The sequence below is a fragment of the Bubalus kerabau genome, chromosome 2 (assembly GCF_029407905.1).
Source record: "Bubalus kerabau isolate K-KA32 ecotype Philippines breed swamp buffalo chromosome 2, PCC_UOA_SB_1v2, whole genome shotgun sequence".
Taxonomy (NCBI): domain Eukaryota; kingdom Metazoa; phylum Chordata; class Mammalia; order Artiodactyla; family Bovidae; genus Bubalus; species Bubalus kerabau.
Genome location: NC_073625.1, coordinates 178,865,325 through 178,881,496, shown reverse-complemented (window position 1 = coordinate 178,881,496; position 16,172 = coordinate 178,865,325). Strand labels below are relative to the sequence as shown.

Below are 16,172 nucleotides of genomic sequence, written 5' to 3'. Positions count from 1 at the left end.
AATAGCCTTGAATATACAGACTTTTGTCAGCAGAGTAATGTTTCTGCTTTTGAACACACTGTCTCAGTTCAGTTCAGTCGCTCAGTCATGTCCGACTCTTGGCAACCCCATGAATTGCAGCACGCCAGGCCTTCCTGTCCATCACCAACTCCCGGAGTTCACTCAAACTCATGTCCATCGAGTAAGTGATACCATCTAGCCATCTCATCCTCTGTCATCCCCTTCTACTCCTGCCCCCAATCCCTCCCAGCATCAGAGTCTTTTCCAATGAGTCAACTCTTTGCACAAGGTGGCCGAAGTACTGGAGTTTCATCTTCAGCATCATTCCTTTCAAAGAACACCCAGGACTGATCTCCTTCAGAATGGACTGGTTGCATCTCCTTGCAGTCAAAGGGACGATCAAGAGTCTTCTCCAACACCACAATTCAAAATCATCAATTCTTCGGCACTCAGCTTTCTTCACAGTCCAACTCTCACACTCATACATGACCACAGGAAAAATCATAGGAAAAAACATCTTGACTAGATGGACCTTTGTTGGCAAAGTAATGTCTCTGCTTTTGAATACGCTGTCTAGGTTGGTCATACCTTTCCTTCCAAGGAGTAAGCGTCTTTTAATTTCATGGCTGCAATTACCATCTGCAGTGATTTTGGAGCCCCCAAAAATAAACTCAGCCACTGTTTCCACTGTTTCTCCATCTGTTTCCCATGAAGTGATGGGACCTGATGCCATGATCTTAGTTTTCTGAATGTTGAGCTTTAAGCCAACTTTTTCACTCTCCTCTTTCACTTTCATTAAGAGGCTTTTTAGTTCCTCTTCACTTTCTGTCATAAGGGTGGTGTCATCTGCATATCTGAGGTTATTGATATTTCTCCTGGCAATCCTGATTCCAGCTTGTGCTTCTTCCAGCCCAGCATTTCTCATGATGTACTCTGCATAGATGTTAAAAAGCAGGGTGACAGTATATAGCCTTGACATACTCCTTTTCCTATTTGGAACCAGTCTGTTGTTCCATGTCCAGTTGTAACACTAGTAAAGTAATGCTCAAAATTCTCCAAGCCAGGCTTCATGAACTCCAAGCCAGCAATATGTGAACCGTGAACTTCCAGATGTTCAAGCTGCTTTTAGAAAAGGCAGAGGAACCAGAGATCAAACTGCCAACATCCGCTGGATCATGGAAAAAGCAAGAGAGTTCCAGAAAAACATCTATTTCTGCTTTATTGACTATGCCAAAGCCTTTGACTGTGTGGATCACAATAAACTGTGGAAAATTCTGAAAGAGATAGGAATACCAGACCACCTGACCTGTCTCTTGCGAAACCTGCATGCAGGTCAGGAAGCAACAGTTATAACTGGACATGGAACAACAGACTGGTTCCAAACAGGAAAAGGAGTATGTCAAGGCTGTATACTGTCACCCTGCTTATTTAACTTCTATGCAGAGTACATCATGAGAAACGCTGGGCTGGAAGAAGCACAAGCTGGAATCAGGATTGCCAGGAGAAATATCAATAACCTCAGATATGCAGATGACACCACCCTTATGACAGAAAGTGAAGAGGAACTAAAAAGCCTCTTAATGAAAGTGAAAGAGGAGAGTGAAAAAAAAGTTGGCTTAAAGCTCAACATTCAGAAAACTAAGATCATGGCATCAGGTCCCATCACTTCATGGAAAACAGATGGAGAAACAGTGGAAACAGTCGCTGAGTTTATTTTTGGGGGCTCCAAAATCACTGCAGACGGTGACTGCAACCATGAAATTAAAAGACGCTTACTCCTTGGAAGGAAAGGTATGACCAACCTAGACAGCGTATTCAAAAGCAGAGACATTACTTTGCCTACAAAGGTCCATCTAGTCAAGGCTATGGTTTTTCCAGTGGTCATGTATGGATGAGAGTTGGACAGTGAAGAAAGCTGAGCGCCGAAGAATTGATGCTTTTGAATTGTGGTGTTGGAGAAGACTCTTGAGCCTCCCTTGGACTTCATGGAGATCCAACCAGTCCATTGTAAAGGAGAGTAGTCCTGGGTGTTCTTTGGAAGGAATGATGCTGACGCTAAAACTCCAGTACTTTGTCCACCTCATGCAAAGAGTTGACTCACTGGAAAAGACTCTGATGCTGGGAGGGATTGGGGGCAGGAGTAGAAGGGGATGACAGAGGATGAGATGGCTGGATGGCATCACTGACTCGATGGACATGAGTCTGAGTGAACTCCGGGAGTTGGTGATGGACAGGGAAGGCCTGGCGTGGTGCGACTCATGGGGCTGCAAAGAGTCGGACACAACTCAGTGACTGCACTGAACTGAACTGAACTGAATGGGGCCAGACCATTAGTTTTTTAATACTTAGTTCTAAGCCAGTTTTGCTACTCTCCTCCTTCACCCTCATCAAGAAGCTCTTTGATACCTCTGTTTTCTGCCATTAGAGTGGTATCATCCGCATATCTCAGGTTGTTGATGTTTCTACTGTCTATTTTGATTCCACATTGTATATCGCTCCATCCGGCATTTCTCATAATGTATTCAGCATATAAACAAACACGGTGACAGCAGACAGCCCTGTCGTATTCCTTTCTCAATCCTGAACCAATCAGTTGTTCCATACAGGGTGTGAACTGTTGCTTCTTGACTCACATACAGGTTTCTCAGGAGACAGGTAACATGGTCTGGTATTTCCATTTCTTTAAGAGCTTTCCATAGTTTGTTATGATTCTCAGAGTCAAAGGCTTTAGCACAGACAATGAAACATGGTTTTTCTGGTATTCCTTTACTTTCTCTATTATCCAGCAGATGTTGGCAATTTGATCTCTGGTTCCTCTGCCTTTTCTAAACCTAGTGTGGACATCTAGAAGTTCTTGGTTCACATAATGCTGAAGTTTAGCATGCAAGATTTTAAGCATGACCTTACTAGCAAGGGAGATGACTGCAACTCTCCTTTGATTTGAACATTCTTTAGTACTACCCTTCTTGGGAATTGGGATGAGGATTGACCTTTTCTAGTCCTGTGGCCACTGCTGGGTCTTCCAGATCCTCTGACATACTGAGTGCAACTCTTGGATAGCATCATCCTTTCAGAGCCACAATAATAACAAGTACGAATTAGGACATCTGCAAAGTAACAGTTCAGTAACAAAAGTCTCTGAAATAATAACCTACTGAAAAGAAACACCAAAAATGAGATGTCTCCTAAGAATTTAGAAATAAGGAAAATAATGCTGCCCAAAGCAGAAGTCCTTATACAATTTTTTTTTTCCATTTCACTAAGTAAATTAGTAAAATAAGAGATCCATGAAGTCCTTTTAACAAGAATGAATGGTAACAAAGAGTTTATGAACCAAAACTTAGAATTGTTCAAAATGGAGCCAGTTGATGGAAAGTGCCCAAGCCATCTTCAGAACAGGTACTGTGGAATAACTCAAATATGATCATTCTGACAATTATACCTCTCAATTTTAATTAACATCTTGGTGCTTTGGCATTCTTGAGGTAGAGTTTGGGAGGTAGGTTATGAATTTAAATCCTAGCTTTGTTCCTTATGCAACAGTGTGACCTCAGCCACTTTCTTTTTTTGTTTTCTACTTTGTAAACTGCATACAAGACCTATTTAACAGTACTGGTATGAAGATTAAATGACATAAAAAACATCAGTACAGTACAAAGCCCAGAGTAGAAACTCAGGCAGCTCTTTTGTTTCCAAGGTTAAGAAATGGGTCTGAGTCAGGTAAAAATATAAAAAGCTATGTGACTAATGAGTGTGAATATAAGGACTAGAGTCTAACACATGTCTCTAGAATGCTATTATCCTATGATGGTTGACAGTTTTTCCATACTAGAAACATGGGATGAACATGTACTATTTACATATTAGATTATGTAGTAGCAGTTTCACTAAAGTCCGTGTTAATCCTTCAGTCATGTCGGACTCTTTGCAAACTCACAGACTGTAGCCTACCAGGGTCCTCTGCCTATGGAATGCTCCAGGCAAGAATAATGGAGTGGGTAGTCATTCCCTTGTCCAGAGGATCTTCCCTACCCACAGACACAACCTCAGTCTCCTGCACTACAGATTCTTTACAGTCTGAGCCACCAGGGAAGCCAATTTCACTAAAAATAAAATCTTATTTCTAACCACAAAAGAGCTAAGCATTTGGATACACAGACTCCTTTTCATCAGGAAAGCAAAACATTACATGAATATAGCTGTAGACAAGTCAAAATTAAATAGGTTAAAAAAAATAATACAACAGACTGCTGAAGGGGTGATAAATTCTGTTTAGGAAAATAAATAAATAAAGGTGTTCTTGAAGAAGACAGCACTTACTAACTAAAATTAAGTAAAGAATTTTAATTGGAGGGGAACAAATTCAAGAAAGCAATCATGTTTGCAGTATATTCTACTATTTTCAAGCAACTTTAGTCTTATTTCAAAATGTGTACTTATAAACAATGAATTGTAGAGAAGGCAATGTGACTTGCCAATAGTCTTAGGAAAACCATATAGTAGTAAGACAAACTAAAAGAGTCTACCACTTCTAGCTACAAGACTCTCACTTTGCCCAACATGTTTTTTAAAGGAATACCATAGCATCAAATACTTCTACAAAATTAAGGATTATAAAGACTGCCTATAATATATGTCTTTTCCTCCACTATTTTTTACTTTACATAAAGGTGAAGGATAAAATCAAGGGTAAAGAAAACTGTAGAAGTCATCCTTCTATCCCTTTCTTTGTTGTTGTTAGATTGTCCTGGAAAGTAAAAGCTATGGAGTTTCACTGAATCTAATAAGAAACTGTGGCAAACAGATAAATATTGATAGAACAAAATTAACATAAAAAACATTTTTGCTGCTGCTAAGTCGCTTCAGTCATGTTCGTCTCTGTGCGACGCCATAGACGGCAGCCCACCAGGCTCCCCCGTCCCTGGGATTCTCCAGGCAAGAACACTGGAGTGGGTTGCCATTTCCTTCTCCAATGCATGAAAGTGAAAAGTGAAAGTGAAGTCGCTCAGTCGCGTCCGACTCTTCGCGACCCCATGAACTGCAGGCTACCAGGCTCCTCCATCCATGGGATCCTCCAGGCAAGAGTACTGGAGTGGGGTGCTATTGCCTTCTCCGAAAAAACATTTTTAAGTCACTACAAATGACATACATATATAATCACTGGTTAAATAGCATAGCCACTGATTGCAATAGGTAGGTCATGAGTCAAACTAACAAACTAATTTTTAAAAGATAATATTTATGAGATGATTATAAACTTTAAATGTCTTATTTGGTGATTTTACTAAAATACTGTCATCTTGCATTAGGAGAATGATATTGGTTGTTGTTGTTTAGTTGCTAAGTCATGCAGTGATGTTTAAAAAAGAGAGAAGGGAAGCCCTTATCTTTTAGATATATTCTAAAATATTCGAAGATGGAATGCTATCTAGAATGACCTTCAAAAATAACACAGGAAAAAAAGATTGGTAATGACTTGATAACTGCCGTAACTTAGATTTATATGGAGAGTTTATTATACTATTATGACTTCCATAGAAGGAGACTACATTTTTCCATAATGAGAACTTTTATAAAATAAAATTTTAAAACTGCAATAACAAAGTCAACTCACCTTTATACTCATAAAGGTGAGTATAAAATAATACAAGCCTTAACCCACTGATACCATTGATACTACTGCCTCTGACAGTACTACTTTCAATTAAATGACTGTGTACTCATATGACATAAAGATACCATACAATAAGAATACTTAGAGCTTTTCTAAACTTCTCAATCATGTGTAAATGAGAATATATTCTGAGACTGAACTCAAATACTACAAAAATGCATAAAGAGCTCACAAGAAATCAGAGCTCCATCTAAAAATAAAAAGCAAGGAAATCATAACTACATCTCATTCCATGTCGATCATCTTCCCAATCCCTTCACATGGACTACATTTATAAGAGAGGCATGGAAAGCAAAAGAGATACTATAATTAATTTTCTTTTTCTAACTACTGCTAAGGCTATTTATGAAGCAAAGTTTCCAAGACATTCTAATGTGTAAGATTTTTAAAAGTATTTACAGTATTATAATTAACATATAGCTCATATCAAGAACCTTTACTTGGTAACCATTATAGAAATAAAGATAACAAGTATATACATACTGGAGGCCGGCCTGGTCGACCTCTTTTTCTTTTTCCTTTGACCTCTGTTTCTTCAAGTTCACTGCCAGCATCAGAATGGGCAGTAGTCTCATTAGTTGAATCTCTAGAAAATACGATACATTATTTTAGTGAACAAATTAATAAATACATACCTATTAATAATACAATGCAGCTCTATTCCTCTAGCTTTCTTACCTTTTGCTGTATGTACACATATAGCTGATTAGAAGTGGTTTATGCTTTCACGTTCAGAAAAAAATCTTTAGCAAATTCAAAATATTACCCTCCCTGGTTAATATTACGTAACAATGAATAAAATGATTTTCCAAACTGAGAAATACAGACAAGGAAATGACTGTGGAAATGGCAGCTGCTATAGAAAATATAAATGCAAAATACAACTGCAAAAGACTAATTCTTCAATATAAAAAAAATAAAGGCTTGGGAGGAACTTTATTGATTTCATAATATAATGAAAGTGTGTTAGTAAATGTTTAAGAATGGCACTTCAAAGAATTTATGCACATAAGTTATTAGAAACAGTACCAATATAAAGGAAGTAGAACACACAAATTACAAACAATAATAAAAATGCACAATATTCTTTTTCATAAATTCTATCTAGTTCAGTTCAGTCGCTCAGTCGGGTCCAACTCTTTGCAACCCCATGACCACAGCACGCCAGGACTCCCTGACCATCACCAACTCCCAGAGTTCACCCAAACCCATGTCCATTGAGTCAGTGATGCCATCCAACCATCTCATCCTCTGTCGTCCCCTTCTCCTCCTGCCCCCAATCCCTCCCAGCATCAGAGTCTTTTCCAATGAGTCAACTCTTTGCATGAAGTGGCCAAAGTATTGGAGTTTCAGCTTTAGCATCAGTCCTTCCAAAGAACACCCAGGACTGATCTCCTTTAGAATGGACTGGTTGGATCTCCTTGCAGTCCAATGGACTCTCAAGAGTCTTCTCCAACACCACACTTCAAAAGCATCAATTCTTCGGCACTCAGCTTTCTTTATAGTCCAACTCTCACATCCATACGTGACTACTGGAAAAACCATAACCTTGACTACACAGATCTTTGTTGGCAAAGTAACATCTCTGCTTTTTAAGATGCTGTCTAGGTTGGTCATACCTTTCCTTCCAAGAAGTAAGCGTCTTTTAATTTCATGGCTGCAATCACCATCTGTAGTGATTTTGGAGCCCAGAAAAATAAAGTTAGACACTGTTTTCACTGTTTCCCCATCTACTTCCCATGAAGTGATAGGACCAGATGCCATGATCTTAGTTTTCTGAACGTTGAGCTTTAAGCCAATTTTTCACTCTCCTCTTTCACTTTCATCAAGAGGCTCTTTCATTCTTCTTCACTTTCTGCCATAAGGGTGGTGTCATCTGCATATCTGAGGTTATTGATATTTCTCCCGGCAATCTTGATTCCAACTTGTGCTTCCTCCAGCCCAGTGTTTCTCATGATGTGCTCTGCATAGAAGTTAAATAAGCAGGGTGACAATATACAGCCTTGACGTACTCCTTTTCCTATTTGGAACCAGTCTATTGTTCCATATCCAGTTCTAACTGTTGCTTCCTGACTTGCATGCAGGTTTCTCAAGAGGCACGTCAGGTGGTCTGGTATCCCCATCTCTTCCAGAATTTTTTACAGTTTATTGTGATCCACACAGTCAAAGGCTTTGGCATAGTCAATAAGGCAGAAATAGATGTTTTTCTGGAACTCTCTTGCTTTTTCCATGATCCAGCAGATGTTGGCAATTTGATCCCTGGTTCCTCTGCCTTTTCTAAAAGCAGCTTGAACATCTGGAAGTTCATGGTTCATGTATTGCTGAAGCCTGGCTTGGAGAATTTTGAGCATCTATCTAGTTTACAGATTCATATAAAATGATTTGGTAATTTTGTGAAACTCTTGTATCCCTATCTAACCTATGGTTTCAACTGATGAGCGAACAGGCTTTTGATGTGCAAGACAGTTGATACCTTTGTGCACTTTAATGAACAGAATGCAAAAGAAATGACAAAGCCATCTGTTGGAACTTCACTCATTAGTCAATGTTGTGAGCATCTTCTTTACTGAATTACATATGTAATAGTTCTCAAACACTAGAAGGATATGTCCTCAAATTTTTGTGGTATCATAATATAATGACTAAAGACCTGATACATCTTTAAGTTTAATCTGCTTTATTAACAATTTCTACATCACTTTATTGAGTCTACAAACAACAAAACAATAAACTAAGTCCTGATTTATAGTCTTTGCTGGTTTTCATAAAGTGAATACTCTTATCACAACCAAATTCAAACTAGCAAAGTGACATTACCAAATACAGAGTTGAGAAGTAATTAACAATAGTAGTATACTACTACAAAGTATTTCCACCATACATGGAATAAATAAAAACCTTGAGAGCATAGAAAATGGTAAGATGTAAAATAATTAGGAAGTGATGAGTTTTGAAAATTTACTTTTATTTTTAATAGGATTTATTTAATTTTAAGCTTGCACAATTTAACTTTCCATAATAGCTATGTTATATCTGGACTTCCCAGGGCTGCCAGTGGTAAAGAATCCACCTGCAATGCAGGAAACATAAGAGATGCAGGTTTTATCCCTGGGTAGGGAAGACACCCTGGAGGAGGGCATGGCAACCCACTCCAGTCTTCAGGCCTGGAGAATCCCATGGACTGAGAAGTCTGGAAGGCTACAGAGGTCCATAGGGTCGCAAAGAGTCGGATACAACTGAAGCAACTCAGCACGCACACACGCATGCATGTTATATTTAACAAGGTCACAAAATTCCTGGAAATTTAATATTCAGCTCTCCAGGCCAATACAGACTGGCCCTAGCATGGCATTAAAAACACATGGATAATATTAACAAAAATATCTTCACTGAATTCTATATTACTAACTGTATCCATATACAACTGCAAATAAGAGGAAGAGTACAAAGCAAATGGTAAACTCAACTCACAACTTTGTATTTCTGAAACTGCTCCACTGACGGATCTTAGCTCCATTCTCTTTGTTTTGATCCCTTAAAGCTCATCTCATTAGTATCTGCTCTTTTCCCTTTAAACTAACCTCTCCTGGAGATCTCATCCAATTGATGTGGAACTTTTATGAACTTTTACGCAAATGACTTCAGTATATTATCACTAGACCTATCTGTAATTCAAGATTTTCAACTGCATGTGTAACACTTCTTTGCATACCATCGCAAATTCACCAAATAGCACACATAAAATTAAGTCCAGGTATGACTTATTTCTAGCTCTCTACTCAATATTACTAAATAACTAATTTATTAATATCCAAATTTGCACTGTTTTATAAACTTATTATTGTCACCATTACCCTGTTGTACTCAAACCTACAATCACATCAGTCTTTCTCTTAGGCCATCAGTTAAAAATCCTCCTGAGTCGTCCTCTATGTACTAATTCCGTCTCCAATTCTTTTTATGATTACTACCATAATCACAACTTTTTGAATTAATCGCAACTTATCTCTCTGCTTCTAACATTTCCCTGTCCCACCCACTCTACACACTACTGTCAGTAATATTCTCACATCATGCTCCTTCTTTGCTTGCAAACCTTCAAAGGCAATTTGGTATTTAAAACTATAAATAATACTGATCTAGTCCAAGGGTCAGCAAACATTTTCTTTAAGGGCTATACAGTAAATATTTTAGGCTGAATGGTATGAAGTTCTCTGTATCTGATACTCAACTTGTGGACCATAGCATGAATATGGCCATTCATAAAGATTAGTGAATGGATATTGCTGTGGTCCAATAATATTTATAAAAACAGGTTTCTGAAACAGTATCAGTAGTCTTTCAATCACTGATTTAATTAAGAATAATAAATCATACTGCTTTTTCTCCCTCACTATAATCCAAATAGACCATTTAGTATATACTGTGTGCCGGTTTATAGACATTACCTATGCACAAAACCTTATTAAGACAACATATTGATGTCTCAGTTTTACAAATGAGGAAATGAAAGATCTGAAAATCTTAGATCTCAAGGTAAATGTCAATTCTCTATCTCCATGGCAGGATGGCAGAATGCAAATATTATGTTTAGTATTTCTCTTATGTGGACAGAATACACTAGTACTTTTGATGCTTATAGAAATCTCCAGGCAACTACAAAAGCAAATTTGTTCCAAGGATACAAAATGTGTCCCATTAGTGAAATTAATTTAACCTTCAGCAATAGTTCACTGACAACAGAAAAAAGTACAATTGCTTTCTAATTCTTCATACTTCAGCCAGCTTAAAAAATGAAAGCTATTATCAACAAACAACTAACATACTTCAATCAGTATATGTATTTTTTATTTATGAGAATACATGATATATAAGTATGTTTTTTAATTTCAAGGAAGAGTTTCACTTCACTATACCCTAACTCTGAATTTCAATCTGCAGAACAAGATTATTAAGTTTTATCAATACTGTCATAAATACTTATGTTCTGGCATATATATACATAAATACAAAGCAATGTCTACATTTTAATTTTTTAAACTTAAATTAATAGGAATTTTCCTACAAATACAAAGGATTCCTAAATTCTACTCTATAAGTTCCCTAACTGTGAGTACTTAGACTGTGTCCAGTTTTTAACTACTACAAACAGAGGTGAAACAACTATCCTTGCACCTTAACTCTTATTACACATCAACAAATACCTCTCTAGAACAGACACAGAAAGCTGGATCAAGGGCTATGCAAACTCAAACTTCAACCAAACTGCTCTACCAAAAAGCCTGCAAATGACTACTGGACATAAATAAAGAGAATAGAAAAATCATATTCAACCTTATAAAGTCATTCTTTTTAATCCCCCCCAAACTCTCTAAATTCTGTCTTACTCTCTCCATTTTCACTGTAATCGTTTTAGCTCAAGTTGTTATTATCTCTGGCCTGGACACTGCAACACGTTTCTCCTAATAAGACTTCTCGTTTCTTCTGTTGCCTTTTCCAGTCAAATCACTATATTGTGTACTAAGAATGATTTTCAATGTATCTTATTCTGTCTCTTTCATGATTAAAACTCTATGATGATTTCCTTCTACTTCCAGGGGAAAACAACCTCAAAATTTTTAATTTAAGACTTAGCAGGTCCTATACAATACAGCCCTACTCTACTTGCAAGCCATATCTCACCCCACTCTCCATCTTTAATCCTGAAAAAAGAAAAATCACAGCTTTATTTCAGTCCCTCAAACACACTGTGATTCCTCTTATCACAATTCCTCCTACCTCCCTACACTTCTTCCTTAGAAAAGTAGACTAACTCAAGGCATATATTAAAATTCTAATAAAATCCTCTAGCTTACCTTCAAAGCAGTTTAAATCTATATGTTGGTGATTATTTGATTAATATCTATCTATATAAGCTTCATGGCAACAAGGACAAAGTGAGTTTTTTCCACTTGCTCTTTCTCCTCAAAGCCTAGCAGAGCTCTACTACAACATTTGGTGGAATAAATAATATGGTATAATTGGCAATATTTAATAATGTTTAATAAATAGAAAAGTTTGCCGGGTGGCTCAAACAGTAAAGAATCTTCCCACAATGCAAGAGACCAGTGTTTGATCCCTGAGTCAGGAAAATCCCCTAGAGAAGGGAATGGCTGGCCACTCCAGTATTCTTGCCTGCAGAATCCCCTAGACAGAGGAGCCTGGAGGGTTACAGAGTCAGACAGAGCTGAACGATTAACACTTTCATATTTAGACAAATTATTAGGGTAGGTATTGATGGCTTTTAGCATGTAAAGTAATTTGGATAGCATTCTGTCTTAAAACTCTGGAGGAAAAACAGAAGGACAAGAGACCAACTGGAAGGAGACTACAATTTCTTAGAAAAAACACATGTAAATGATCTGGAACTATAAAAACATATAAATAATTATGTAAACTGTTGGTCACTTTGATTATATCTAAACTGCTGTTATCATACACGATCAGACTATATAGATTCCTACATTGGAGCTTAATGAAACCTATAAAAGGAAAAGTATTTGCCATTACACGATCACATTTCCCAGAGAATCGAAAACAAGATCAAATTCTAGATGTGTCCTTTAACTCCAACAAAATCTAATTAGATGCCACCAGAAATTAGACGCTACCAAATTCTAATTAGATGCCAAGAAGGACTCATCAATTACAATCTCAATCCCAGGGAAAAGAAGTTCTGGCATGGGGTGAGAAGGTGATATGGGATAGAGGTTTACAAACTCTTGTCTATATAGTCAAACAAAATATTTCTGTTTGCAGGTTAATTTTTTCTCTAGCACATAAACAATTCTGCAAAGGAGTCAGTGTGATTTTGTTTCATTAACACTTTATTTACAAAAGAAGTTGGCATGTCAAACCAGCCCATGGTCATAGTTTCTGCTGAATCCTAAAATGAGATAGTAACTTTTTTGTTCAGTAACATGGGCATTACCTAGTGACATGAAAATGCAAGGGCTATAGATGGATATAATAATTATACCCTCTAATAGTTCTTTTACTTCAAACATATTGCCCAACTATCAAAGAACACTTTTCATGTCTCATTAATAAAAGTATTTTGATACAGAAAAGTGTTACAAGCATTTAAAAAAATGAAAAGCTGTAATACTTACTGTAACACAGGTAACTCTGAAGTAATCATTGCTGCAAAGATCTTTCCACAATGCAGCAAAATAATCAAGTACTGTACAACTCAAAACTTTCAAAATAACCTCAAAGGTAATCCTGTTAATTAAAAAAGAAAGAAAGAAATTATTTTTCCAGTTTACTAATGTATAGTTGACACACTATACGACAGTTACAGCAAGACAATTTGATATATGGACACACAGTGAAGGGCGTCCCTCACTGAGTTAATTAATACATCCATCATCTCACATATTTTCTTTTTTGGCCCAAACATTTAATATATTCTACTCTCTTATAAAATTTCAATTATACAAGAAAGTGTTATCAACTACAGTCACTTTATTATATGTTAGATCTTCAGACCATATTCATTTAGAACAAAGTTTGTACCCTTTCACCAATCGCTCCTTATTTCTACCATGTTACCCTTGGCAACTACTTTTTCCACTACTTTTCCCATGAATCTTCCCGCTCTATAGATATCACATATAAGTGATCTCATGTGATATTTGCCTTTCTCTGTGGTGCTAATTTCATTAGCCCTCCAGGCTAATCCAAGTTGTCTAATGATCAGTTGTTTTTTTGTTTTTTTTTAAACACTGAGTAACATTCCACTGTGTGTACACAGAGACAACCAGGTTTTCTCTATTCGTTAAGTCCATGGACACATAAAGCTGTTTCCATATTTTGGTTATGGTAAATAATGCTGCTGTACTTCAATTCAGTTCAGTCGCTCAGTCGTGTCCGACTCTTTGCAACCCCATGAACCGCAGCATGCCAGGCCTCCCTGTCCATCACCAACTCCCAGAGTTTACCCAAACCCATGTCCATTGAGTTGGTGATACCATCCAACGATCTCATCCTCTGTCGTCCCCTTTTCCTCCTGCCCTCAATCTTTCTCAGCATCAGGGTCTTTTCCGTCAGCTCTTTGCATTAGGTGGCCAAAGTATTGGAGTTTCAGCTTCAACATCAGTCCTTCCAATGAATATTCAGGATTGATTTCCTTTAGGATGGACTGGTTGGATCTTTTTCCAGTCCAAGGGACTCTCAAGAGTCTTCTCCAACACCACAGTTCAAAAGCACCAATTCTTCAGCGATCAGCTTTCTTTATACTCCAAATCTCACATCCATACATGACCACTGGAAAAACCATAGCCTTGACTAGACGGACCTTTGTTGACAAGGTAATGTCTCTGCTTTTTAATATGCACGGTCGAGAGGAGCTACCCCACGTCCAAGGTCAGGGGCAGTGGCCGAGTGGAGCTACCCTACGTCCGAGGTCAGGGGCGGCAGCCGAGAGGAGCTACCGGATATCCAAGGTAAGGAGTGGCAGCTGTGCTTTGCTGGAGCAGCCGTGAAGAGATACCCCACGTCCAAGGTAAGAGAAATCCAAGTAAGACAGTAGGCATTGAGAGAGGGCATGAGAGGGCAGACAGACTGAAACCACAATCACAGACAACAGGCCAATCTGAACACACGGACCACAGCCTTGTTTAACTCAATGAAACTAAGCCATGCCGTGTGGGGCCATCCAAGACGGACCAGTCAAGGTGGAGAGGTCTGACAGAATGTGGTCCACTGGAGAAGGGAACGGCAAACCACTTCAGTATTCTTGCCTTGAGAACCCCAGTATGAAAAGACAAAAAGATAGGACACTGAAAGAGGAACTCCCCAGGTCGGTAGGTGCCCAATATGCTACTGGAGATCAGTGGAAAAATAACTCCAGAAAGAATGAAGGGATGGAGCCAAAGCAAAAACACCACCCAGTTGTGGATGGGACTGGTGATAGAAGCAAGGTTCAATGCTACAAAGAGCAATATTGTATAGGAACTTGGAATGTTACGTCTATGAATCAAGACAAACTGGAATGCTGCTGCAAGCATGGGATAAATACATCTATGTGTTTGGGATAATGATTTCCTTTATTGTGGATATATACTGAGAAGTGGCTATATAATATTATATATATAATACAATAGTCTTATTTTTAATTATTTGTTTTCTAGAGATTGTACCAAATTACATTTCTACCAACAGTGAACAAGGTTTCTGTTCTGTCGGTATTCTCAAGAATATCTCTCTTATCTTTTTGATCAAAGACATCTTCACATAGGTGTGAAGGAATACCGCATTATGGCTCTGATTTTCATTTCCCTGAAGATTAGTGATGTTGAGTTATCTATTCATGTAGACTTTGGCTAACTGTGTATATTCTTCAGAAAAATGTCTATTTGCTGCTGCTGCTGCTAAATTGCTTCAGTCATGTCCGATTCTGTGCGACCCCACAGACGGCAGCCCACCAGGCTCTGCCGTCCCTGGGATTCTCCAGGCAAGAACACTGGAGTGGGTTGCCATTTCCTTCTCCAATGCACGAAAGTGAAAGTGAAGTCACTCAGTCATGTCCGATTCTTCGCGACCCCATGGACTGCAGCCTACCAGACTCCTCCATCCCTGGGATTTTCCAGGCAAGAGTACTGGAATGAATTGCCATTGCCTTCTCCGAATGTATATTTAGGTCCTCTGAAAATTACTTTAGAAAAAAATGAGTATGCCAGAATACATAGACTACAATCAATAGTACTACCAACTACCAACAATCACACTCCTTTGTATTTACCCAAATGAACTGAAAATTCATCATTACGTAACACTTAAAAGTAATGAGCTATCAAACCAGGAAAGGACATGGAGGAAGCTCAAATACATATTACTAACTAAAAGAAGCCAATGTGAAACAGCTACACTCTATATGATTTGAATGACATGGCATTCTGGAAAAGGTAAAACTATGAGGACAGTAAAAATATCAGGGATGGCCAAACATTATGTGATAGGAAAGATGAACAAGTGAGACCACAAGATTTTTAGGGCACAGAATCTATTCTGTATGATACTAGAATCATGGGTACATCTAAATAGTACATTTAAAACAAAACCCATAGAATATATAACCCAAAGAGTGAACCCTAATTTAAACTACAAACACTGGGTGATAATAACATGTCAGCGTAGGTTCACTGACTGTAACAGATGCATCACTGTGATGTGGGATGTTAATAGTGGAAGAGGTTATATGTATGTGAGAACAAGAGTTATGGGGGATCTCTCTAACTTCTATTCAATTCTGCTGTGAACCAAAAACTTATCTTAAAACTAAAGTTTATTAAATAAAAAAAAAGGCAGCAGAGTGAGACAAAACAGAGCATCCAAGACAGGTTATGGCACAATACCTAACAGAATAACACATAACTAGAATTCAGAAGGAGAGAGAAACATCAAGGCAAAAACAAACATTTGAAGAGGTAGCAAACAGCTTTCCAAAAGTAATTTG

At 37.9% G+C, this 16,172-nt stretch overlaps 1 protein-coding gene across 4 annotated transcripts in view; it reads right to left on the bottom strand.

Annotated features, from left to right (window-relative positions):
* The window catches only part of STAG1 (STAG1 cohesin complex component), a 507,868-nt gene that overhangs the window by 343,119 nt on the left and 148,577 nt on the right, over nt 1-16,172 (bottom strand). For all 4 annotated transcript variants that reach the window (XM_055569602.1, XM_055569604.1, XM_055569603.1 and 1 more), the window contains 2 exons: nt 12,826-12,937; nt 6,158-6,260 (listed from right to left, as the gene is read on the bottom strand). In XM_055569602.1, coding sequence (XP_055425577.1) covers nt 6,158-6,260; nt 12,826-12,854 — 132 coding nt within the window. In that variant the 5' untranslated portion in view covers nt 12,855-12,937. The remainder of the gene's footprint in view (nt 1-6,157; nt 6,261-12,825; nt 12,938-16,172) is intronic.